Source organism: Cupressus sempervirens, chromosome 3 (genome assembly GCF_028749045.1).
Source record: "Cupressus sempervirens isolate cs-2001-9-10 chromosome 3, ASM2874904v1, whole genome shotgun sequence".
In the NCBI taxonomy this organism is placed as follows: Eukaryota; Viridiplantae; Streptophyta; class Pinopsida; order Cupressales; family Cupressaceae; genus Cupressus; species Cupressus sempervirens.
The window spans coordinates 516,472,298-516,499,893 of NC_143120.1; the positions used below are offsets into that span (position 1 = coordinate 516,472,298).

The 27,596-nt window shown below is 35.1% G+C and overlaps 1 protein-coding gene across 1 annotated transcript in view; it reads left to right on the forward strand.

The window, feature by feature from the left end:
- The window catches only part of LOC149567440 (putative GTP-binding protein OBGC2), a 166,654-nt gene that overhangs the window by 116,421 nt on the left and 22,637 nt on the right, over window positions 1–27,596 (forward strand). Inside the window, exons 8-9 of the mRNA XM_089820632.1 lie at window positions 21,944–22,018; window positions 22,182–22,399. Coding sequence (XP_089676758.1) covers window positions 21,944–22,018; window positions 22,182–22,399 — 293 coding nt within the window. The remainder of the gene's footprint in view (window positions 1–21,943; window positions 22,019–22,181; window positions 22,400–27,596) is intronic.

Here is a 27,596-nt window from a genome sequence, read left to right on the forward strand (position 1 = left end):
TTCAATTTAAGTGTCAAATTATGAGCAATGCCTCTTATATAATCTAAAATATTATTATTGTCATAACCATCAACTAGTCTTTTTAGTCTTTTTTCGAGTTCACGGTATTTTATCCTACTTGGTTGTGTAGTGTGTCCAGCCGTATATTTCTCAATTTCATTCTCTTGGTGACCCTGTTCTTTTTTCACTGCTTTGATGAATCTCCAGATTGAGTTATGCGATGATTGAAACGATTCACTAAATCCTCTATGCCATCCCTCAATAGAATTATTAGTTTTGGGAAGATCATCTTGAATAGCTGAATAGCAATTCCACATTGTGATTGGAAACTTGGGTGACCATCTATTGCCTCTTCTAGTTAGTCTTCCAATCCATGTGTCTTCAAAATAATCAATTATACGTTGCAGTCTCCTCATGTTCTATATAATAAGGAGATTGTAGAAGTATTTCAAATGCATTGATTACATATATTTGAAGCACAAAAGCTAATGCAACCAATTTTTTGATCTCAAATGAAAATACTTCATCGACATTGTAACGTGTTTGTAGACCTACGTCTTGAACTTTCCTCCACAAGCACTGAGAGAAATGGAAAAGACATCCTCGAATAGTGATATTTGGAAAAATTCAAAATCAATAAAGTATAGTTTTTGGGTTTAGATCAGGTTGCAGTTGTTTTAATTTTGCAAGTACTTGTGTATAAGTGGATCTTGTTTTGTTGGTCATAAGAATATAGACGGGTGGAAATATTGCATCATTTTTCAAGCCATGAATTGTGTACAACTGCTGAAAAATACTTGGTATTGTTTTAAATGTACCATCAGTAAACCAAATTTCAGATTCTTTTAGTAGTTGCAAATTTTGTGTGGTGGTGAACATTAAAAAACAATTCTCATCATTATTGTCATGATAAAGAAACTTTTCCCCTCTATTGGTAATTGTATATTCAATTGGTAAGATAAGATCTCTCGATGTCTAAGGATTTGGTGGTGGCGCTTCAAATCTTATTCTTTTCCTTCGAATCATTTTGGATAATGCATTTGTTGATGGTATTGCTCCTGCTACCGGTAATGAAATATTAGAACATGTAGTAGAAATGATATTTTGTGTAGAGTCTTGAGTCAAGCACGCCATGTCTTTCATTTCATTCAACTTCTGTTTGACAGTGATCATCTCAATTTTTGGAGCATGATTATGTCCTGTACCGCTAATCACATCACTAGATTCTATTTGTGTTGTAGTATAGCACCGACGTGAACATTTATTTGTAAAATATTCTACACAACGCCAGATCATTTTATTGACACCTTCTCGATGAAGCAAATATGTGTAACCATTTAAAATGAGTAATTTCTTATTTTTTTGACTTGTTAAAAATTGAAGAGGCATTGTATAGATTAAAAATTATGAAGAATTTCTTGATTCCCTAAAAGTATATTTATTTTTGTATACTTTATAGAAACCCCTAGAAAAAATTAATATAATGTTTAAAATATTATTTTTATTTTTATTTTTTTAATGAATTTTGATTTCTCTTTTTCTTATCACTCTACACACTCTTCATTCTTCTCCCCTTCTTCCTTCCTTTACTTCTCTAAGCTCTTAATTTTATTGCTTTATATATCCTCTTAATGCCTCTTCATAATGCCTTTTGACTTACATCTTTTCATAATAACTCTTATTTAGCTTATTCCCACGAATTTGTCTTTATTTTTATAATTATTTACCATTTTATAAGTTATTTAATCATATGAAAGATGTTTTAAGGCTATTTTAGGGGTATATAATGGATATATGGTCTAAAAATGACCTAAATATCCTCTATGGTGCCTCACAATCCCTTTTTAAGCATTCTAACTTGATCTAGAATGACTATGGGTTATTTTGTCCATGGGTTATTTTGACCATGGGTTATTGTGACTTTGGGTTATTGTGTCCTTGGGTTATTATGGCAAGGTTATTGTGTCCAGGGTTATTTTGGCCGGGTTATTATGTCCGACACCCCCAAAAATGTGTTCTTCAAACCTCCAATATGCCAACGTTTTTAAGAAATACTATGCATTTGGGTGTTTTTTTAATAAAAACGTGGTCTCAACTTACTAGAACATGAAACATTTTTAGCATGGGAATTTAAAAACGTGATCTTTAATAGCAATGGCATGGATCGAAATGCCAAAACAATTCCTCTTTGGTCCAAAATGTGATCAATATGCTCCAAATTTGGGCATTTTTTGGGCAAAACATGGCCTCTAGATGCAAAGAAATGAACCATTTTTGCAAGGGAAAGCAACGCTTAGGGCATGGGAATGCATAGAAATGCAAAAACGACCCTTGTTGGAGAGATTTCATGCCATGAAATGGGCAGATATTAACAAATTTGGCAAAAACGTGTTCTCCAAGGGCAAGAACATTGACGTTTTTGCTCGTTGAGACAAAAACATGGTCTCAAGTTGCAAATACTTGTAATGGAAAATCCAGACGCATCCTTGCGGAGTCTTTACATGTTTTAAAATGCATGATGTTTGTCTTTAATGCAAAACACACTCTTGAGAAGGCATTACATATTTAAAAAATATGCTTTTTGAGTCTAGATGCAAAACACACTATTGGAGTGGCTTTGCATATTTTAAAATTTGTCAAAATGATGCAAGTAGTGAAAAAATGCACTCTCCAAGGATCTTTGCATATTTTAAAACTTGCATGTAAATGCCAATCCTTCATAAACGCACTCTTGGGAAGGCATTACATATTTTAAAAATGTGCAATATGTAACATGTTTTTGACAATTTTGACTTTGGAAAGCCAAAATGTGGACTCAAGATGCAATTACATGTAAAGGAGGTTTTTATGCAAAATGGACTCTACGAAGTCCATTACATCTAGTTTTAGTGCAAAATGCACTCTTGGAGGTACATTACATGTAAACATGTAAATGGGTTGGAAGTTGCCTTTAAATAACTTAAATGATCAATTAAGCACTCGTTTAATTGATTTTTGAGGAAATATCATTTAATTGGGTAAAAATAACATTTACACTATAGTTTAATTACTATGTGCAAATATCATTGAAAAAGTAATGTTACTTAGATGTTTTAAATTAAAACATAAAGCAACTCAAAAATTAAATCAAACTATATAGTTAATAAAATCACTTAAGTGAAATTTTTTAAAAGCAACTCAACAAGAAAATATAACATAAAGTGCACTATAGTCACATAAGTGATAAATTTAAGTGATAAAGTAACTTGAAAACATAACATAAAGTGAATTTATGTTATATTTTTCAAAAAGTGAATGTCAATATTAAAATATTACATGATATTTTAAAATATGCAATTGCATCTAGAGGTAACACTTTTTGGGCACCTAAATTGTCATAGCTTTTGACTATCAAACTTGATTAAGCCCTAAGATATACCGAATCGAAGGAAAATTGAAAGCAAGGGTTTAAGAAAAACTAAAAGACCAAAAGTATTTGAATGCAAACTTGAAAACGCAAAAGAGGATAATGAGGGCTTCAAAAATCAAGCAAAAGCTTAATAAAATGAAAAACAAAGAAGACTCAACAGAAGCCTTCAGTAAAAGGGATCATTATATGAATTAGAGTCGATTGATTGATCAATATTAGCCAATTAAATAATGGACTATCTCAGAGAAAAACAAAGGTATGTTGAAAAAGTTTTGTACTATTACCTACATTTTGTGGTGACAAAATTTAGGACAAAAGCTGGCTCTCTCTAGGAAATGTTACTCGTTTGTTTTTGAAAATAATGAGTTACATAGAATCCATTTCTTTAAGTGCCTTCATCCACTCCACTGGGTAATAGAGTTGGGCAACTCGAAAGTAAAAATAAAAACAAGAACCCTGTGACTCGAATACAGGAAACTATGTATGAGGGGTACTTATCTGATAAAGACTAGAAGTAATGTTTCAGATGTTGTCCAATGTAAGGCAGTGGCATTGGTATTCCATCACGATATGCAAGCAAGAAACTGTTTTTGCCTGTGATCTGACGAATTGTGAAAGGTCCTCGCCAAAGAGAATCAAACTTGCCATGCATTCCTTTTGGTTTTCACCTCTTGTCCCAGAGTAGAGCAAGATCAACAATTTGGAATTCTCTATACTTAGCCTTTTTATCAAAAAGGACTTTGACTTGTTGCTAGTGAGTAGAAAGTGTATCAACCACCTCTTTCCTTCATTCCTCCAATTGCTGAAGAAACATAATTCTCATATTCAAAGCATTGAATAAGTCTCATCTTCGATGGCTCGTATCAACTTAAGAGCAGGAAGCTGTAAAGTTATTGGAATCTCAGTATTGATCCCATATATCAACTGAAAAGGGGACATTCCAATTGCCCTCTTTGGAGTAATTCTGTCAACCCACAAAGCACCGAACAACGCCTTGTGCCATGTTCTTTGATTTGATTCAATCAACTTCCTCATTATAGTCACTATATTCTTGTTGCTTGATTTTTCTTGACCATTACCTTGTGGGTAATAATCGGATGCATGTGCCAAAGTTATCCCATGATTGAAACAAACTCAGTCACTTCCTTGGAAGAGAAAGTAGCTGCATTATCTGCAACAATTTTGTTTGAAACACCAAATTGTGAAATGATGTTCTGTTTCAAGAAATCAAATTATTTTTGACGTAGAGCCCTTTGTAGGAATGGCTTCTACCCACTTGATAAAGTAGTTTGTCACTGCTAGGATATGAGTGTGACCCTTGCTTGAAGGTGGATTAATAGTACCAATGAAATCAATACCCCACTACTGAAAAGGTTCTTCAATTACTACTGGCTTCAATGGTAAAGAAACAAGTTTTTGTTTACCTGTGAATTGTTTACACAATTTTCTTTCCTTACCCACTGATATGCATCTTGAAAAAGTGCGGGCCAATAGTATTGTGCTCTCTGCATTTTATGTGCAATGACAGGTTTTGAGAAATGTCTGCCACAAGCTTGATTATGGAAAGCATCTAGAATCCGCACTTGTTGGCTTTTATCCACACATCGGAGAAAAGTTCCATCCATTGTACCCTTGTAGAGACCATTTTTCCATAGGATGAAGCAAGAAGCTTTCAAATTGAGACTCCTCCATTCTTTGTATGTCAAATGTGAGGGACATTCTCCATAACTAAGATAATATGCCATATCAGAATACCAATCATTCGTAGTACTAACAAATAGAACAATAGGAAGAGAAGAGGAATTTTCATCTTCCACTTGCAAGAGTTCATTTTCAGCCATAAGTTGACAGAGTCCTTTGCCATGAAAATCCACACATATGCGAATTTCTTCATTCTTGTTTTGAACAGGAACTATATCAAGTACCCATGATGAATGATGAATAGGAAAGATAATACCTACTTCCGACATCTTTTGAATTTCTGCTATAATGGTACTCGAAATCTTTGGATTGTACTACCTTTGTTTTTGGCAAAAGATAGTTGTGCCAAACTTAAGAGGAACATCATGATGTACTTCCTTACAATGAAAAGATTTCAAATCCTCATAAGAATAAGCCATAACTTCTTTGTATTCACGAAGCAAAGTGATGAACTCCTTTTCTTGGTTAGTGCACCAGTTTCCAATGTTAACCAACTTTGGATCATCTTCAATCCCAATATTGTATTTTTCAGATTGTCCTGAGGAGCTATTCTCTGTCTTTTGTTGCTCTTTGACATACCTATCATGCTTGTCAAATAGCTTCTCCGAAGAAATTTGACCTTTGGGGATCTTATTTCCTTTTAATTGAATTACTTCCTAACCAATATCAAAATTTTCAGAAGAAACGATTTCATTTGGCATAGTCTCGCCTCCTTCAAAATACATATCATTAAATCCTTCCTCGATTTCCAAAAAATTGATAATATGAGTATCATCATTGAACACTTGCCCATGTTCACAGTTATCCGAAATACTTGGTCAGTAAACCAATTGTATTTCATATCTGTCATCTTCAAAGTCTTGATGGGGAAGCAACAGAGTGGCTGAAACAACAAGTGAATCAGCTCTATCATTCAACTCTCTAGGGATCACCAAGATATTGAAGGCATCAAACAACTTGATGAAATCCCAGGCTAGGTCACGGTAATGTCTAAGTTAGTCATTTTTGGCTTGATACTGGCTTTTGACTTGACATACCACCAACTCAACATCTCCTTTAACATGCAAGTACCTAATTCCTTTGGCCTACACGATGTTCAATGCCAATATCAAAGCCTCGTATTCAGATGTTTTATTAGTATTAGGAAATTGCAACTTGTAGGAAAAACGAAAAAATTCTCCTTTAGGTGAAGTCATCACAATTCCCGCTTTGGATCCCATACAAGCACAACTTCCATCGAATTCCATAATCCAAACATCATTAGAACTACTCAAACTTGGTTCATAGTCCATGAGAATAATAATCAGTGGAATCCATAACTGAAACATGTTCCTCTTTATTAAGATAATCCATAGGATCACCTTGAGAAACTACTTCTTCATCTATGACGGGTAGTTGATTTGGAATGGTAGCCTCTTCTAGATCTTCAATAGCATCAACAAATCTCTCAATTTCTAAAAGCAAGGAAGAACTTTCAGAGCCTGTCTAGTCTTTTGCATATTCTGACACTTCATTAGCATGTAGGTAATAATTACCCATTCCAACTGATTCGAAAAGAATTCGAGCATGTGGATCATTAGATTTGACTACCACATACTTCATTTCTCTCAGGATGCAACTTTTGCATGACACCTTTGACAAGTATTCTAGCTTCACTCATATCCATATTGAGTTCACCACCCACATCCTTACAAAAATTATGGCCAAGTAACATACCGTAAGAAGCAAGTACATCTGCAACCAGGGCGGTCATTTTGGTCTTCTTGTCCAGGAAGGACACAAAGGAAAATTAAGCATCTTTGATTTGCCTTTTCAGTAGTACTTGCTTATTTTCCATTGAGTAGCAATTACCAAAGGATTTTGTCAAAGTTAATCCCAAAGAATCTGCAACCTTAGCTAGCATGACATTGTTGGAGGCGCCAGAATCTATGACACAATTGCTTAGCTTGAAACCATTGATCAGTAGGGATAAATAGAAAGGTTCAATCTTCCTTGGAACAGAGGATGGAATGGTAACTGGGTTATTGGGCATAATTTTAGATTCGATAGAAATCAAATGGGGTTGAGTAGGCTGTGATTCTTTGACAAATTTGGTGAGCCTATCTAGCTCATATGGATATGCTTGTAGGTATTCTACCTTAGACATCTGAATTTTGGTCTTCTTAGCATCTTCGATGATATCAAAATCTTGGAAAGAACTAGCTAAGGAAGCATTGAAACTTTCAGCCTGGGGTTTAGTATTACAATTAGGCGCACTGGGATTTGAAATACTAGATGGAGTAGGAAAATCAGTGCATACTTGATTTTTGGCAGGGTCAACAGGTAGGCTCGGAAGAGTTGTTCCCCTCTTTACAACTTCTTGTTGTTGAGCCAGCTTTGTTTGCGAATGCGTCATGATTGCGTAGGCTTGTGCAAAATCAATGTCATGTTCATCATCATATTGGATGTACCCAGTAGTAGAGTCACTTGCTGCTTGATTATCCTCATGATTGAGAGAAGCATTATCCTCAGGAGGATAGTCTTCTTGATTTCCATTAGTAAGATCAAGTTCATAGTAGCTAGTGGCTGAGTTACTTGGTGGTGCTTCAAGTGCGAGCCTCTTCGGGGGAGGAGAGAGCTTGTTCTAGTTCTTGGCCACATAGATATTTGCAGCATTAGGATATGGCTGCCTTGGAATATCCTTATATGGAGCGGCAAACGACCCTTGAGATATTTGCTTCTCAAGAGCAAGAAGTTCATTTGCCAGCTTCTAAACCAATGGATCAGTTGAGCCTAATAAAGAAGATTTCGTATAGGAATTGTTCTTAAATTGGTTGGAATCCTTACAGATCTTTCCCACAAGGATCAAATCATCTTCAATCTCTATTGCCAGAGTTTGTGCGAGAATCAAAGTAATAGAAGCAACCCATCTCAGCAAGAAACTAACTTCTGGAAGTTGAGTGTTAATGAAGAAACACTTTAAATTCGCAACTGTAGGTTGAGAAGCAGTGGGAATTGGGTTAGCTAGTTTATTGAACTTAACAATAAACTCCCACATCCCATCATTTGCTTCCTTCATCTGTGTGAGTTGTTCTAGGAGAGCATGCTCATCTTGTGCATACTTGAATCTTTCAAAAAACTTAGTCTGCAAGGATGCCCAACCCGTGATGGAATTGGGTTCCAAGTTATAGAACTAATCAACTATCATACCTTGTAAGGTCTCAATAAAGAGCCTCACAGAGATATCTTCATATTCAACACCAAAAACTCCTATAGCAATGTAGAAAGCCTTAATGTGTTCATCAAGGGTGTTGTTTACCATCCCTTTAGAATTTGTGAAAATTCTTATGGGAACCTTGGGGTAGTGCATGCAATGGTGCTGCAAGATTGAGTGGGCCAAAAGATGCTCCCCATAGTCCAACGACAATATTGGTATTAGAAATATGGGTATAGATGGTATGAATAGCAAGAATCAGCTATGCAGTAGAAACAAGGGGTTTGAGGAAAAACTAGGAATCTTCACTGGGTATAGCTGTTTTCTTTTTGGAAGCTGGGTAACTTGTAGTTCGGGAAAGAGAAGGGAATCAAAGCGAGCTTATTGAGCCCAAAATGATCAAGCGGAACTTGAATTATCAGCCTTCTTTCTCTGCAAATACACGTGCTCAAAACTTGTCAGTGTGATAGCCGATAGTGCCAATCAGAACAAGGACCTAGAACTTGAAACGAAAGCAAGAGGCCTCCAAATGCGTTTGTGTTCCCCAATAGAGTCGCCAAAAACTGTTGGGTGGATACTTTGCAACCGACAGTTTTGTGAAAATCCAATTGCAAAATATGATGACCAGCCACAACGTATGAGACAAAATCTCTCCTATCTTAAAGGGAAGGTTCCCCCTTCTCACCATTCTTTAGATCAACTCAAGGTAAGCAAGAAGTTGAGAGATTCGTAAGGGGTGTTACCAATATTCTTTCCTCTTAGCTTTTAGGAAAAAATTCACTTATTCATAGAGCGAGTAATGGGAAAAATGAAATCTCTAACTACACTTCTATCTAGTAGCTAGAAACGATCATACCGATAAACCAGCACCAACTCAAAGGCTGATTGAAAGCGTACCGATTTGGCTCTAAGTCTTGTTTGTTTAATTTCTAAGAGAAATCACTACCACTGGGCACAAAGACTTCCAAAAGTAGAAGATCTCTATTCTATAACTTATTTTTAGTTTTAATCTATTTTATAAGAAAAACCTCTATCATTGGGGAACAAAAGACTTCCAGAAGTAGGGAAATTCTAACTATTTTTTGTGAATTTGAGATGGCAACACAAACTACAATCAAAGCTTCCAGTCTATGTATTACCACAACCACTCCCAGTCAAAGCTTCGGCTCCGATTGCTTCTTAACTCACTATGCTTTATTATTGAACCCACAATAATAACATGAATCAAAGACAATAAGCACAAACTACAGTCAAAGCTTATAATTTGCTCTATCACGATTGTTTCCAGACCAAGTTTTGAATCCAATTGCTTCTTTTATTCACTTTTCTCCCAAATTCGTACTATACAATCAAAGTTATGCTTTCTATTACATCCCAATTTTTGACCTAATCTAAAATGTTCATATAGCCATTGAGGTTCACATGAAGTCAATTGACAGTTAAATTTGTTATAATCCTACGAAATGGTAAGATGGTTAGTCATCATAATTTCATGTGAAGATAACATGCTAGTTGATTATTTATCATGAATTCATTGGAATTGAAAAGGCGATTAGCCGTAATGATTATTTATGAATAAATAACTTGTTATGGTAATATGATTTAACTGTGGAGAATTTTCTTGTAGGAAGCACATCGAAGAGGTGGAATCATTGTTAGAAAAGAATTGAGCACAGGAGCATTACCATCATTGGGCAAATGGGTATGAATCGTAAATCACCATGGTCGAGGACCTAACGACTGCATAACAGGATACACACATTAGACACGCATGAGCTATTAGATAAACATTAAAATCATTAATGATTCTAACTTAATTAAAGTACATACCTTTAATAATTTTTGGTTGCTTTTCCACCCCATCATTATATACATATTTATGTACGTACACAGATATAAATTAAAGGTGACATAATTATATTATTTTTATACAAGATTTTATCTATTTGATACGTACATTTAAATACATGTACAAGAAGATAAAATAAATCTTCCAAGATGAAACATGTATTTAGATATACATATTTAAAAGGTATGACCTTGGATAAACATTTAATATGTGTCATCTTAATAAAATATATTTACGTGCAAGTAAATAAATATGTTTATATTATTCTTTTGATTTGTAACCTTTCAAATTCTTTTTCTTATTTATTCAATTCTTTACTCGAAACCGATTGAACACTTGGCATAGTTATTTGGCATCCAAGAGCCAGGACACTTCTTTTATGTTACGGTTTCTTGGAAGCCAAAGAGACATTTTATCTCTTTATATTATGGAAGCCGTGAGAGACCATAGAGTCTCATTCCTCACAAGATATCCTTCTACAAATTTTCCTTTGTTCTTTTCTTGCATATTTTCTACCACAATGATTCTCATTCCGTGTATACTCTTGCTGAATACATGATTGGAATCTCACTAAGATTGCATTCGGAGTTCTTTCGTGAAGGTGTCGGTTGATAGCACTTAACCAAGATTCATGTTGCTTTCCAATTATTTTTTATTGCATCCGACTTCTTCTTTTTAGCACTTGTCTTCTTCCTATACTTTGGATACCTCTGCAGGGTGGGGCTGATTGATAGCGTCTAGCAAGACACCATTCTATTCTAGATTCTTTTAATATGTTATGTGGTGATCATGTTCCAAGCATTACAATATGTTTTATTATCAGATATCGCTGTAATCCAATTTACTATTGCAGTAAGATATAGTCTTGTATCATGATGCAAATCATTTTGTTTAAATATCATCAGTTAGACTATCTCTAAGATAGAGCTTTTTATGATGAGTAAAAGCCAAGTATCCATGACATGATATCATATCTTTATTATGTTGTTGAAGGTCAGAATCAAATGATATTTATTCTACAAGCCTTAAAGTTACACTTCTCAAAATTCACGGAATGTGATAAGCTGGAAACATGTAAAATTTTTATATCAGTTGAAGATCAACAGAAAGAGCTAGTTGCTCTGAGATTCAAACACTTGGGACTCACCCGGCTGTATAGCCAAGGAAAAGGGTGAAGAGGTGAGAGAAAAGAATCTACAATAACATGAAACAGAATCAGATGTGACATAACAATGTATATCATTTTAAAAGGAATCATTTAATAGTTCATGTGTGATCATGTTTATTGTTTTTTCCTGTTGTCAAGTCGAGTGGTGTGATTAGATACCAAGATGCTTAGTGGTTGACAAGGTGTTCCATGTCTATTCTAGGTAGGGAAGGCCTTTCTAATTAAAAAAAAGTGTGGGGATAAGTTTAAGGTCCGTGGTTGGGCGGTTAAGCCCCTGACAATGTTTCCCCTCTCCGCAAGATGTCAAGACGTGCATTGATAAAGATAAGTTGAGCATTCAAACATTTATTGGTATCAATTATTTTTACTTATGATATTTTTACAAGTAGAAGATATGATTAATTTATATCGTTGAATTCAATTATTTCCTTAGATGAAAGCAACCTTTCTCGTCAATGTAATTGGTAATCTTTTAGATTGATTGACCTTTCAACTAAATATGAAATATATCTAGATAGGATTGTTATTTCAGTCTTTCATTCATAAGAATAATGATTATTGGCATAACTTTTAATCTTATGTTTTTGCCACAATTAGCAATAGGAAGAAAAGGAATGAAATAGAGACATCTGACGCTCCAAATGATACAATGGTATCTAATGTCCTAAATGATACAGTTGTATCTGACACCCCGAGTGATACAGTGGTATTTGATGTCCTAAATGATCCAATGGTAATTGATGCCCTAAATGATCCAATGATAATAGATGCCCTAATTGATACAGTTGTATGTGATGCCCTAATTGATCTAGTGGTATTTAATGGTAATCGTCATTTGATTTTGATGTAGTGGTATTGGATGGTAATCGTGATTTGATCCTAAGTGGTATTTATAGGCTAACCTGGGTGTTTGCAGAAGCATTCCTAGATTGATTTCGGTTTCGAAATTCCATGGTATGTAGATTTTAATTCCTATAGTAAATTCATTGATGGTGTTTTCAATTATTGGTTATGAAATTTCGTTTAATTGATTGTAACCGTTTATCTCATTCACATGAACGTAACTGATATAAATGTCTTCCTATGAAAATGAAGTAATAACTATATTTCTTTGAATATGTTAGTTGTTAGTTAACACCCGGGAAAAAGTAGATGGTACAGTTGCACAAGTTTGGCAGAGTTTTCTTACATACAATAAAAGATGATTTTAACAATGAGGGGGCACTCCTTTATATACGCAAAGGAGTTGAGAAAAAAGTGGAAAAAGTGGGAGCAACTCAACGAACTTTGACCCGGTCTAACTAATGAGAAAAATTATTGGATTGCATATCATAAGGACTTGCAAATCGTATTACATGTAATTATGCAATTTCATGCAATACATCATCTCTAATTACATGCATGAAAATAAAGAAAGAAGAAGATTGAAGTAGAGGGAATAATCCAAAGGATTATTCTGAAGTACCTTGTATTTGGCGATGCAGTCATGCACTGTAGGAAGTTTTGAGATCTCCATTGATTTTGATATGGCCTCAATCCTGATTGTATCAATGAATTTTGATCTTACAATGTTGTAGTTTGCTGCAATCGAATCTTGTACATGCTTTGCCCCTAATTTATATGCTACAAATCCATTCATTGTATGTGAACCAAATTCCTCATAATCAAGTTCAACATTGACTCTGTTTGTGTATTTTGAAGTCATTTCTTCAGCTGAGACCAAATTATCATGTTCGGTGAGAAGAATGCATCCTATTTGTTCCAAGTTGCATATATGATCAGTTTCAAATGTCTGATAGTCTTCCATGGCTGCCCACAATTTGGTCAATAGTTTTCCCAATGTTTCTTCCTTGTGTCCCATGAGACCCTTGCATCTGTAAAAGATTTTTGAAGACATGGCTTAACATGCCACCATGCCATCCAAATCAATATTGGCTATCTCCTCCCAACCTACCAAAAGTTCTTTTAGAGTGTTGGCTTCTTGATTTATAGAAATAATCAAGTTGTGTATAGTTTCTTCAATTTCTCTAATGCATTCAACAACTCTGACCGCATCTTTGATGGCATGCACTCCTTCTAAGACAACTTTTGAAACCAAGTTTTGGCTACTTCAATCAGTTTTTTCTCCTTAGCTATATGAGAAGTGATAGCTGCAAGTTGTGATGACTGATGTCGGATAACCTCATTCAGGCAAGTGACTTCTTTCTTAACCTAGTTTTTCTTTTCCCAAAGCTCATGATTTCTTTTAGACACATTAGCAAGGGCATCTTGAGCATCTTGCAAACATCCCAGTCATGTTTTCTTACCTAGATCAATCCCAATGATCTTATAATCTGAACAATTAAGTTCCTCAGCCAGTTTATCCACCAAGGGCTTTGCAACTTCAACATATTTGGTTTTCTCAGACCCAACCATAATTCTTGAAACAATCTTGTCTTTTAGAGATTTGGATTTGGTCTTCTTGACAGGTAGATTGTTTGGAGGTAGCACTACTTTCCTTCTCTTCATATTAATCTTTCCCAACCATGTAGGGAAATTGAAACCTCATTAGCTGAAATAGGAACAATGTCTATAGTAGATATTGATCCTAATTGCATGTCAGTTGTAACTGTACATGCCTCAGTTTGTACAGCTGAATCCATAGGTGCTTGTTGAGATGATTCCATCATGAACATATCAAAACCAGCAATTGAAGTGTCAAGTTGGGAAACTTGCCCTTCTATGAGGTTTGGGAAATCCTCAAAAACATCTCCCAAGTTTTCACACTGTTCTACTGTGAGAATGGGAGTTGTGGAAGAGATAGGGAAAGCTGACATGTTCACCTCTGAGATAGATGTAAAGAGAGTGGAGAATGAATCCACATTGTTGTCTACATTATCCAAGAGGGGTTCCTCTCAAGTAGGTAGTTTTTGAGCATTTGATGGCCTTAGAGGAGAAATGATCATGATTTCTCCTTCTTCCTCTTCATCAGATTCTTCTTCAGCTTCTTCTTCCGGAACTAGTGCTTGAGGGGCTCCGAAGATGACTTCAACCCTTTTCCACCTTTGAGCTTAATTGTGAGAGATTTCTCAGGTGTTGAAGAAGATGCACCATCTTGGCTTGTAATCTCCACCTTAGATGTCCTTCCAAATGGTCTAGAACTATTGCAATCTAATCCAAGCTTATATACTCTGGTGAGGCAGTTGATCTTTAGCCACTTGTTGGTATTTGCCAAGATGGACTAGAATCTATCAAAGATAGAGACACATTCTTTGTGTTGCCAATTGTTGGGAAATAGACAACGCTTGTCAAAGCTTGCCTAATGGTATTCTGGATCTAGAGTACTGTCATTGTCTCTTGCCTAGAAATTGGGTTGAATCTCAACCATGTTGAGATCAATGATCTGCTGCAAGGTGAGCTTACAATAATCCATCTTCATAATATCAAGCTTCATGTGCATATCAATCCAAACATCCTCCATGTAATGAACATGAGTTAATGCTTTTTTGATTTTTGAATTCAAACCTCAGTAATCAAAATCATACCTTGGCTTGAACTTCTTCATAGCAATTGGCTGAAGTTCTGTCTCCATGTCTTTTGCCCTGTATATTGAGTTGAGTATATATCCCGATCACCAAAGGTTTAGCGGCAGTGATATCGAAACTTGGCTTATGTAGGGTATTTTGGTATAATTGTACCTCCATAAGTTGTTTGGCTAACTCCATCAGAATGATCCTGTCAGTAGGATACGTTGGGAGTTTATATGGCTCTCATTTGAAGTAACCAACCCTTAGATAAGTGAAAGTTGGAAACTGTAGAAAGATTCAACCAAATTGGTTCACCTTGTTCCAAGCTTCATCTGATACCCTCTTGATCACCAACTCCTTATCAAATTGACATCTGAAATGTCCAAAGAATGCATCTTGGACTTTCCTATAATGTACCTTACTCTATGTCAATGTGATTTATTCATAGTGATTCCAAATGGAAACTAGAGCACAATCTCCCTTGGTGGATAAGCCTGAAAAAGATCCCATAGTTGCAGCTATGCAAACTAGTTATGAATTCATATAGAATTGCACTGAAGTTTCCATTTTAAGCAATTGTTCACACAAAGTTGAACTAATAAGCTCTCCCCAAACGATGGGTTCTTCATTATCATAGATTTAGAAAGTGAATTTGAACATCCATGTTTCAAATTCGCCAAATTCCTTAAGGTCACATACCCTAATGAGAAGGGTACAAGTCTTTACATTTTGGCTTAAAATTATGTAAAGTCTTTGGCCATCTAGAAAAGTTGTTTCTTCTAACAATCAAGTAATATGCATTCATATACTTTTGATACTTTATCTTTTTCTGGTTCCACAAGTAGAGAGTTGTATCCTTTGATAAGTCTACACATTCTACACTTTTGAGGGACCTTAAAAATATTTTCAATCACATCAGGATCTAGACTGATCATAACTTTTCTATTTGCATTTTTTAACGTTTTGGATTTAGGATTGAAATGGCGAGTGCATTTTAAGACGAACTCAGGTTCCAGGGCAGTCATAGGGAAAGTAGATACAAGGTCGATGTTACTTCTCTTTAGGTGCCCCATCTCTTTGCGTGAAAGATTTTCAACCCTTTGTAGGAATTTAGCAATATCCACATGTCCAATCTCCGTATTAGAAATGTTATCTAAGGTAGAAGAAACTTGAGATGCAGTTGCATGTGCCAACTTCTTGTCATATTGATACTTCATCTTTCCTTTTGACTTCCAAGACAAGAGCATGTCTTGTGTTGCAACATGAAAATTCTGAAGTGTGAACACATCATCAAAAGATATGGATATTGACTCCATGAGGATATTGGCAAAGACAGATCTTGAGAAAAAATGAATTCGGAGTATGAATTAGATACTCATAGAAAGTATGCAATGAGTTGGATGTGATATGGAAAGTATGTGCAGAGGGCTAAAATGGAACTTAGGAAGCTGGATAGCATGTAAATGCGTATGTGTTTTGACATAAATGCTCTTTGGAATGCAAGCTTAGTTCATGGGAATGCGTACAATTGACAAAGTTGATTTTGGCATTTAAAGAGTGGCCTTCTACCAAAACAGGTTCTCTGGATGTAATTACATGTAAAGTGATTTACATGTAATCATGACTTGATGTAATCGTGTAATTAGGTTCAAAGGGTGAAATTACATGTAAACGCATATGAAGGATGGAATTACATGTAATTGCAAATGGAGAGTGAGATTACATGTAATTGCTTTCAATATGTAATTGCATATGAAAGGAATGGATGCAATATGCTTTAGCATCTATTGGTGAAATACGAAATGGTGTGATGCACTTGCATGTAAAGTTGGAAAGTGGAATGGTGAAGAATGATTGTGGATTCTTGGGAAAGAACCTTAAGCTTTTCGAAAAACAAAATAGTAACAAACAACAAACAAAACCAAGCACAAAACGAAAAATACCTTTGGTTTTTGACTCAAACATGGAAAATACCAAGTTACTTTCCTATGCAGATTCGAAATTTGAATTTGGGGAAATTCCAAGCACTTCAAAATGAAGGTTTTCATCTTATTTAAAGAGGAATTGCAAAATACATGGCATATATTAGGACAAATATACAAGGATGAACCAAAATATGCATGAAAATAGCAAAGAATGAAAAATTCCAACTTACTTGGTGATCAAAGAGCCAAATATGGAAGGTTAATAGGTTGGGAAGAAAGTTTCTCCTCCAAATTTGAATCTTCAAACAACTTCTTGACTTTTTCCTCACTTGCAAAAGATGAATTCGAATGAGCAAAGGAAGAGATGTTTTTGGATAGAAATGCCAAAAAAGTGTTCTTCAAACCTCCAATATGCCAATGTTTTTTAAAAATACCATGCATTGAGCGTTTTTTAATAAAAATGTGCTCTCAAAATACAAGAACATGAAACGTTTTTAGCATGGGAATGCAAAAACGTGATTTTTAATAGCAATGGCATGGATTGAAATGCCAAAATGATTCCTCTTTGGTTCAAAATGTGATCAATATACTCCAAATCTGGATGTTATTTGGGCAAAACGTGGCCTCTAGATGCAAAAGAATGAACTGTTTTTGCAAGGGAAAGCAATGCCTAGGGCATGGGATTGCATAGAAATGCAAAAATGACACTTGTTGGAGAGATTTCATGCCATGAAATGGGCAGGCAGATCTGAACAATTTTAGCAAAAACGTGTTGTCCAAGGGCAATAACATTGACATTTTTTCTCTTGGAGACAAAAATATGATCTCAAGTTGCAAATACATGTGATGGAAAATCCAAACGCATTCTTGGGGAGTTTTTACATGTTTTAAAATTCACGATGTTGGTCTTATATGCAAAATGCACTCTTGGGAAGGCATTGCATATTTTAAAAATATGCTTTTGCAGTCTAGATGCAAAAAACACTCTTGGAGTGCCTTTACATATTTTAAAATTTGTCAAAATGATGCAACTAGTGCAAAACTGCACTCTCCAAGGCTCTTTGCATATTTTAAAACTTGCATGTAAATGTCAATCCTTCATAAACACACTCTTGGGAAGGCATTACATATTTTAAAGATATGCAATATGTAACATACTTTTGACAATTTTGACTTTGGAAAGCCAAAATGTGGACTTAAGATGCAATTACATGTAAAGTGGATTACATGTAAAGGAGGTTTTTATGCAAAATGGACTCTAGGAAGTCCATTACATCTATTTTTAGTGCAAAACACACTCCTGGAGGTCCATTACATGTAAGCATGTTAATGGGTTGAAAGTTGCCTTTACATAACTTAAATGATTAATTAAGCACATGTTTAATTGATTTTTGAAGAAATATCATTTAATTGGATAAAAATAACATTTACACTATAGTTTAATTAATATGTGCAAATATCATTCAAAAAGTAATATTTAATTAGATGTTTTAAATTAAAACATAAAGTAATTCAAAAATTAAATCAAACCATATAGTTAATAAAATCACTTAAGTGAAAAATTTAAAAAGCAACTCAACATGAAAATATAACATGAATTCAACTATAGTCACTTAAGTGATAAAGTAACTTTAAAACATAATATAAGGTGAATATATGTTATATTTTTCAAAAAGTGAATGTCAACATTAAAATATAACATGATATTTTAAAGTATGCAATTGCATCTGGAAGTAACACTTTTTGAGCACCTAAATTGTCATATCTTATGACTGTCAAACCCGATTAAGCCCTAAGATATACTGAATCAAAGGGAAAACCGAAAGCAAGGGTTTGAGCAAAACTAAAAGACCAAAAGCATTAAAACACACACTCGAAAATGCAAAAGGATATTGAAGGCTTCAAAAATCAAGCAAAAGCTTAATAAAATGAAAAACAAAAAAAACTTGACAAAAGCCTTTAGTAAAAGGGATCATTATATGAATTGGAGTCGATTGATTGATCAATATTAGCCAATTAAATAATGAACTATCTCAGAGAAAAATGGAACTAAGTTGAGAAAGTTTCATACTGTTACCTACATTTTGTGGTGACAAAATGCAGGACAACAAATTGCCTTTTTAATTTTTAATTTTTTTTTTGAAGTATTTCACTTATCCTCATTTACACGAGTGTTTCATATTATAAAAGAAAAATCAAAACACATGTTATTTTGATTATTTTTACCTATACCAATGCTTCTAGTTTAACTTAAGCACTTTGACTCGTTTTTTTAGGTTACCATAAGTTTTGTTACACTGTTCTCCCAAGAATGTGTATATCTACATAGAACAATGTTGTAGAGAAAAATGGACAGGAATTATTCCTATTTTTCATTTGGGGTCATCATTGTAGTAGCCAAGACTATTGCCGTTGGAGTATCTCATTTGCAAATCTACATAATCTCTAAAGGATATGTCTCCTTTGAGATCCGCGTTCCTCCACTCTTGGCTTAGTTGTTCTTGCATTTCCTAGAAAGTGGACTCTCTCAGATGCTTTGGTTCTCGGCAAAAATGTTAGCATCGATGGTTGTGAGTGTTAATGCTAGGAGTATGCTCTTCCTATGACAGAATAATTGTCATGCCCATCTTGTTCTCTATTTGTCTTTTGTTCTACCAATTTATGCAACGTCTCTTCCATGAGTCGTCGTCATAACTATCCTCTAACCATAGTATCATTGAGCTAAGCTTGGCTTCTGGTTAACTCCCTTGACAATGCCATGACTTTAGTTGCAAGAGCCTGTGGTTCCCCCATTTTGTCAACAAACTGGTACCTCCTTCTGGTGTACACCTGCATCCACTACTCAACATTCTAGCAGAATCACCATCTTTGATACCACTGAAATATTCTAAACCCTAGTAACAAGCCAAATTCCCAATCTCCTTGCGAAGCTTTGTGGGGCTCCTTGAAATGTATGACTAAGTGGAAGAATACGAAGGGGTTTGTTGCTTGTACGATAGGTTGTCATATGATGGGCCCATCTTAACAGACAATAGAGATAGCGAATCGTACAGTCTGACGTAGGCTCTTATCATCGTCTCTCTCCCACCTATTAGGTCTTCCTTATATCCGTACAGTGATTACACTAAGTGTCCATATGACAAATTGCAAACACCTTCTGAACACTATGTATGGTATGATGATAGTACAAATTGGCCTACCAATGTTGTGAAGTGATGAAGACTTGTCTTCCGGATTCAAATATCTTGATGTTGTCAATTGAATAACTAGGAATATGTTTAATTGATGAATAACCAATACAAGCAAAAAGAGGTTGATGGAAAGTGGAAAGAACATGCAAGAGGATTCGTAGTCATTAATGGTAGCACTTTAGATTACAATGGTTTTGGAATAAGAGCAAAGCAAAATAGGGTGAGTAGTTACTCCCACTGAAACTAAGGATGCCAAGTAGGGAGAATCTTTCACCTCTGGAATGGCAGACGACTAAACTCCGATAGGAATTTGCACATACAGAGAATAATACCAAATTCGCATGCCTATAACAATGACTAACCCGACCTTATATATGGCTCCGAGAAGCTTCTTGAAGGATTACAAATGTGCCGACATGACCAAAGCATTATGGACAATAAAATAAGAAAAGGGCCCAAGAGATAATAATATTAATTTTCAGGGCCATACATAAAATTATAAAATTAAATTATTTAATAATATCAGTAACATTACATTTAATAAAAGAAAAATTCTTTTAAGTCTTATTCATATATTATCTTTAAATGTTGTAATTCTTAACTCTAATTTTATCTTGATAGGTAGAGGACTTGGTTTATGTGCATTCAAACTTGCGGTTTCTTACACACTAGGTAGCTACAAGGGGAAACAAGGAAGTAGGATAGCAGGCTAGAGCGTATTGACTTGGATGCTTCCACTTCCGACATCTGCAGTAGAAGAATAGCTAGATAGCGAGCATAAGGGTACTTGTGGTAGTGCTATTATTAGCACTAGTGTTGGTAATGACATTGTTTGTGGTTCTTCTAATTTAGCTATAGCTACATCATCTAATATGGATGGTGATGATATTTCTGAAGGCCCATACGATGATGTTTGATCTATAAAAGCTGATTATTTACTAGTTAGCAATGTAATATTTTTGAATGTTGTGGTCGTTTTATTTGTTATATAATATGTGATGCTATATGTGGTGTATTTTGAACTTAATTACTAGTACAAATATGTTTATATTTTATATTTTTATATGTTTTTGTATGGATGAACCCAAAACAAACCTAACCCCACAATTTTTATTTATGGAACCAATGAACTAAACCCTTGAACTGGAATGCAAACTAGGACTAGGATTGGTAACTTAGTTGATCATCGCAAGTTATGAAGGTTAACGTAATGAATATAGAAGGATTAATATCTTTCCATGTTTTCTTTGAGCTGCCAACAAGACATTCTCTCTTCATGTTAATGAGAAAATTGGCATGGGAGCCCACTTGGCAATGTGGTTTTCCATACACGTGTTTAATTGTCCTGGTACGTTGTTTATTTTCTAGTTCTAGGATTCTCTTTTTTAAGAATAAAATTCACAATGACCATTGAATCATCTTCAGTTTGCACTTGTTTGACATGTATGATTTATATATTTGCAGACTAAGGAGTGCCTGAGTTTCCAATTCATTGTTAGTTGTAGACACTAATCTCTTTGAAACTACTCTAATCAACTTCTGGCCCTGATTACTAATTATGGAACCATCTCCCAATTTTCTAGGGTTCCCCTAAAATTCTATTAAAGTTAGATTTGAACCATCCCTTAGGAGGAGCAATCCAACTTATTCCCTTTCTTGGATTTGTGTAGGGATAATTCCCTTCTATCCAATGGACAGGGGGCACACACAGATTTTAATCATTCCCCTCTTTAGACCTTGTGGCTCTAACAATGGGGTATTGATCAAAATATAATAATTTAATAGTGGGTTGATTTTCAGTTGAACCAGAATTGTTTAACTTAATGTTAGAAAGCTCCATAATTCATGAACGCTTTTCCTTTGTGATGTATTTTGCATATTCCATTAAGTTAAATTGGAATGTAAATTGTTGTGCCATTCCTCTTATCATTTTCTGCCTCATGTTGATATTTGATCATATATCTCTATGTTAACTCAACATGAAGCTTTTCCTTAATGCAGGAATTACTCATGTACAACCCAGCTTACTTGGAGAGGCCTCACATGGTGGTTCTTAACAAGCTTGATCTTCCACAGGTTCATTACTACCTTGCTGTGCATTATTTGGAATTGCGGGTTTCTGATTTTATACATTTATAGTTCCGTTTCAAATGCATAAATTGGTGGTGCAGGTTCTGTTACTATTTTATATTATTGTCTATGCCATGTGAAAGCCTTTTTGACTAATTTATTTTTGTAGGCAAGAGAGAAGTTTGATTCTATATCTGAGCATGTGGCGAAAATTGGTTGCCCCGAAGGTGTAACTAGTGGTAAATATATGTTGGTAGAAGAAAACAAATATAGAGAGGAAGAAACTTACAGGCTTCCTAATGGAGAAACTGCAGATAATCTCATAAAGCAAGAAAAAGAGATTGAAGATTACTCGCGTCCTCTGGCAATCATCGGCATAAGCGCTTTGTTAGTCTCTCTCCCTGTCTCTCTTACGTATACAACCTCACACCCAGCCACCCCCACACCTGCACAAAGACCAACACTTTTGCTTGCACAAAAATGTTATGCTCCATTTTTTTCTTCCTGGGCAGGGTGACTAAAATCAGTTTTCTACACTTTGTCATGTTTCATTATATGCAGACTGCTGGTGTGACTTGTAATTATTGTTTTACTTTGTGCTGCATGTACAATTCTTTGTAAGCCCTCTTTGTTGCTTTTTACACAGATCTTATAGGTTTACTTTTTCTGTAGCATGGATATTTCTTTGTCAACCCTCCTTATACTCTATGTATGAGATGCTATAGGAATTTCTTGATATCTTTCATTATTTGTCGTACCTATTATCAAAATTCTTTTTTTGAGTTCCTAAATATAATTTTAATGTTTCCTGATCTTCTCACACACAAATATGCACTTGAAGATTCTGATATCGCAATTGAGATGCAGAATGAGTTTGGCAAGCACCTGCAGTTTGTTATGCTATGTGTTGGGTAGCTCAAATGAAAAATTTCTGACAGTATCAGCATTAAAGAACTATAGATGCTAGAGAAAATCTGAAATGCAATTTACATGTCAGTTTTCCGATCTTAATGTGTTTACATTATAGAAGCAAGACTTGCTAAGACTCCCGAGTACTCAGTGAGTCACAGGGTGAAGCATGGCTTTTAAGTTTCCCAGGCTCGGGTTTGGACTTTTTAGACTTTTTGTTAGACTCGCCGAATCTTGGAGTCACTCAGGCTTGGCAAATCAGGGCCTCAAACTCAGCCACTTTATTTTTAAACTCAAAATTTCAAATTATTTTTGGTTTATGACATGCCCTAAGTATATACATGAAATATAACATTTAATTTTCCATCTTTATCTCCAAGTCAGTCTCATTCTCTTCAACAAAATATATACATGAAATATAACACTAAGTATAAGATTTCTTTAAGTTATATTTCATGTATATATTGGTAATATGTTTGAGGGTGATTTCATATCTCTAAGAGTTCTAATGCAAATTCTAAGTTTTAGAAGATCTTATAAATTTTTCAAATAGTCAAATTTCAGGTAATCAACATGCTTCTATCAGTGTTCTTTCACTCTCTCTATCTCTCTTTATCTCCCTTGGACTCTGTACTTATCTCTCTTACTATCACTTTCCTCTTCCCCCTATTTATACCTCTCTCTATCTCACTTTCTCCTCTTTCCTCCAAGCTCTATATCTCTCTTTCTACTTCTCTCACTCACATGCTTAGACACCCGCAAGGGGTGCTACCCTCAACCTTGTTTTGATATTGCCTCCAAACTCCCATCAAGCTACAAGCAAGTAATAAGCCAACAATGAATCATGACCAGAAAAATCTACATAATTCATATCCTGTTTCATAAATCTCTGCGATCTATCTTAGACACCTTTGTAGGAAGGATGCAGGCTCCTCAGAGCCATAGACTTCTAATTATTGCTTTGATATTTGTTTGGAACTTTTGATGTCATGGATTTCATATTCGATGAGTTTTGTATGCCTTTGACAATATTTTTATATATAAGGATGCTATTTGCTTCAGCTACAATTTGTGTCTATACGTAAATGGTAGATGTGTACTTGTGTGTGTGATCAAGTTAGCTTCTATATGATGATGTTATTATTTCCTTATGTTTTATTTAATAAAGGGGTGCATAAAGCAAGTTTGAAATCCCTAAAAATCTCTAAACTTCTTGGATTTTTTTCACTTTGTTAAGTGTTTGCCAAGTCCAAGCCCAAACCATGCTTGCCAAGTCCAAGGAAAGTGCAAGTCTTGTATCTATGGTTTGTGTCACATCATCTTGCACACATAAATAAGGTTTCCTTACATGTTGAGATTTTTCATTCATCAAGCCAACCAAAAGAGTATACATCACAAAAATCTGCAGATACTGGTGGACTTAACACCATGCAGAGTTTAGACACCAAGCAACGATCCTGAAAGCCTGGCATTGTCCACATTTTGTCTATTCCCACTTGTTTAGTCTTATTATGTTGGCTCCATAATGTTTTTGTTGAGATATGATAGCGTCGGTCAGATTTTATTAGACATACATGTGCTTGACTTGATAAATCTGAAAGCATAATCATATTAGACTAAGATGAACTTTGTGCATATATATATATATATATATCATGCATCCTATAGATTTAAATTAATTAAGCCTATAGTATCTATCTATGCTTGTTAATTTTTGGTGACTAATTGTTAGTTAGTATTCACTAGCTAAACATGACTTTTCATATTGAATAGTCATGACCGATCATGATTCAACCCTTGGATATAGTATATATATGCCCTGTGATGAATGGAGTATATGCATATTAATCTATAAATGATATATACATCTTTCAGATTTATATCAGACCTTAATAAAGAAGTTATTCAGCATCTTGTTCATACTTTAACATGGTATCAGAGCAGGCAAACCCCAGGCCTGTTTGTACTAAAACATCTGCATCACAGCAAATCAATCAATGAAAATGACTGAAAGTTTGATTTGAAATGATGAAGGAATAGTAGAGTGATACAAATCTGGAATTCTGCATCATACGGCAAGAATCAAGGCTATCAGAGATTCATGAGGAAATTCATGGATTGAGACAATATTGTGCATTGGGAAATTAAATTGACTAATCTGAGATAGTCATAGATGTGTGTACATGAATGCAAGAACCAGAACCAGAAGCATCCAACACATCATTCTCCATATTGATTGTTACCATGATTCACCGAGACAGAACTAAGAGGATGTTTGCTATTTTTTATACCTTGTGTAGGAGAGTAAATTACGCCTACACTTTGATGAGTCAGAGATACACGGACAGAGGAGGTGAAGGACTTGATGCCTTACCTTGGTGTATACAATGGTGCATGCTCTATTTTCTGTTCGAAGTCTTCTTGACCATGCGAGGATACAACTCATACATGCCATGTGTTGGAGCCTATGTTAGGTTTATGCCACGCAAGCAAAAGTAGACATGCTTATGATTTGGTGTGATTCAATTTTTAAGAGATTAAATAGCAGGTCATACACGAACATGTGGACCTTGTATATGCTGGGTTTTATAAGAGTGGTGATGAAGACTAGAACCGGTGTAACAGGAGTGCAGAGTGTAAATTGGGCTGTGCTAGTTTCTCTCGTCTGTCAACCTTATCTCAATGTTATTCCAAGCATGTTGGTGTCTCATTTCTTCTGTATTTATACCCGGTAGTGCTGGCCACCTCCAGTAATATTGTGTACAACAGAAGAAGAGGAATTTGGTGTTTCAGTCTAAAATCCTCACAAAATCCTTGGGACCGAACTCATTCATATGATATGTGGTCTTATGACATGTCATGATGTAGTGCACGATACCTGTTGGTCAGAATGCCTTAAAGAAATGACATACAATGGGTAAAAGTTTCATGTTTTGAAGATTGCAAAGACATTACAGACTTTGTTGAACGTACAACTGGCAGGGGCATATAAAGTTTTGGAGCCTATGGATCAAAAGTCATCATCTCATGCAAATAAAGGACCAGATCCATTCATTGGATATTTAAGTCCAAGGCCAGTAAAGTTTACAAATCTGTCCGTTGTCCTTTCTAATAATGAGAGCCTGAGTCAATGTATGGACATACATTGAAGCACATCGACATGGAACATTTCTCCTACATTGCAATTGGAAATGGAAATACTCCAGCTGATACATATGCAAATATATGCTGAGATCACAGATGGATTATAGGATCACTCCCAAAGCAAATTGGAAGAAATGTTCTTACTCTATAAAATGGAATGAGTGGGAATTTTACATTGTGGGGGGATAGTAATAACCAATGTTCCATTCCCATTTGAACCATCTTTAAGGGAAGATGTTATAAAAAGGACACCATGAGAGTTCCAAATTAAACCATCCTTTGATTTGATACATATGAACCCTCGTTAGAGAAACTTGTATCAAAAATGTTGATGTAAAAAAGGGTATTGTTCTTGGAAAAGAAGAATGATGCACTAGGAATGTTGTTGAAGCATATTATTGAGTGATAACATCGAAGACTATGAAATAAAGAAAAGACAAGGAGACTGCGATAGAATGATCCTCTGACAACAGGTCTATTGTACTATTGGATCCCGCACTTTCAGTTGTATGGGAATCATGACATATGATAAGAAGTCTCTTGGAACGAGATATCTTTCATGATTGAGATCATGTAAGCTTCCATGACAGAGTGAGTAACTAGAGGATCTTCTCCAGTTGGCATCAGAGGATTCTTGGACATTTTGTTTTAGAGGGAAGTCAATCATGTTGAGAAAATTTATCTAGTCATTAAAGGATCAAGATTCTCGGGGTGGAGTTCCATGTATGTAGATTGGAGGGCCTTTGTGTGGATATCTAGGTCGTGATGTTTATAGATAGACACCTATCGAATCAAGAAGCACTCAAGAGAAGAAAATGATGGATCCTGTGTGAAAGTCATACAAGTTGAAGAATGAAGACTTAGCTTGCTTACATGAGGCTGAGTTGGTTGCAGGCATCTTTTAAAAGTGCTTATTGTTCTTCAAAGAGGAAAAAAAATCAACATTCAGAGGGAATCTAAAAACCCATCACATGCAACCTTGCACGAGGAAGTTAGAAGGGTAATATCTAATTTAGAGGGAGTTTGACATTTCTTTAGAAGTAACCTTGATGACGAGGTCAAAAGGTTATTGTTTCTTTGTGAAGGAGAAGTTCAAGGTGAAATCCCTCATAATACATTCTTCTCTATGAGAGAGAAATTTGAAGTGAAAATCCTTATCCTCTGCTATGGTTCATGGTGGATGTCATGAGTGTGACAACATCACATGAGGGAATCCATGGTGATTTCATGTAAAACATTTTGATGTCGTGTGTAACTCCATGACATTAATGGGCCTGCCCCCTGTGTACATTACAGAAAGGTGACGATCTTTCTGGTAATATACACTTGTATTCAACATTTTAAGGTGACGGCTTTACAATGCTTACTATCACGACGAATATCATGTTGACTTGATATTCTTAGAAATGTCTTGATAGTTAATATCTCATGGACTTATTGATAGATATCATGCTGACTTAATATTGGCTGTGTATCAATATGTTCTTTATGAGATAATCATGGTGGATATTATGTGACGTAATATCTGTGT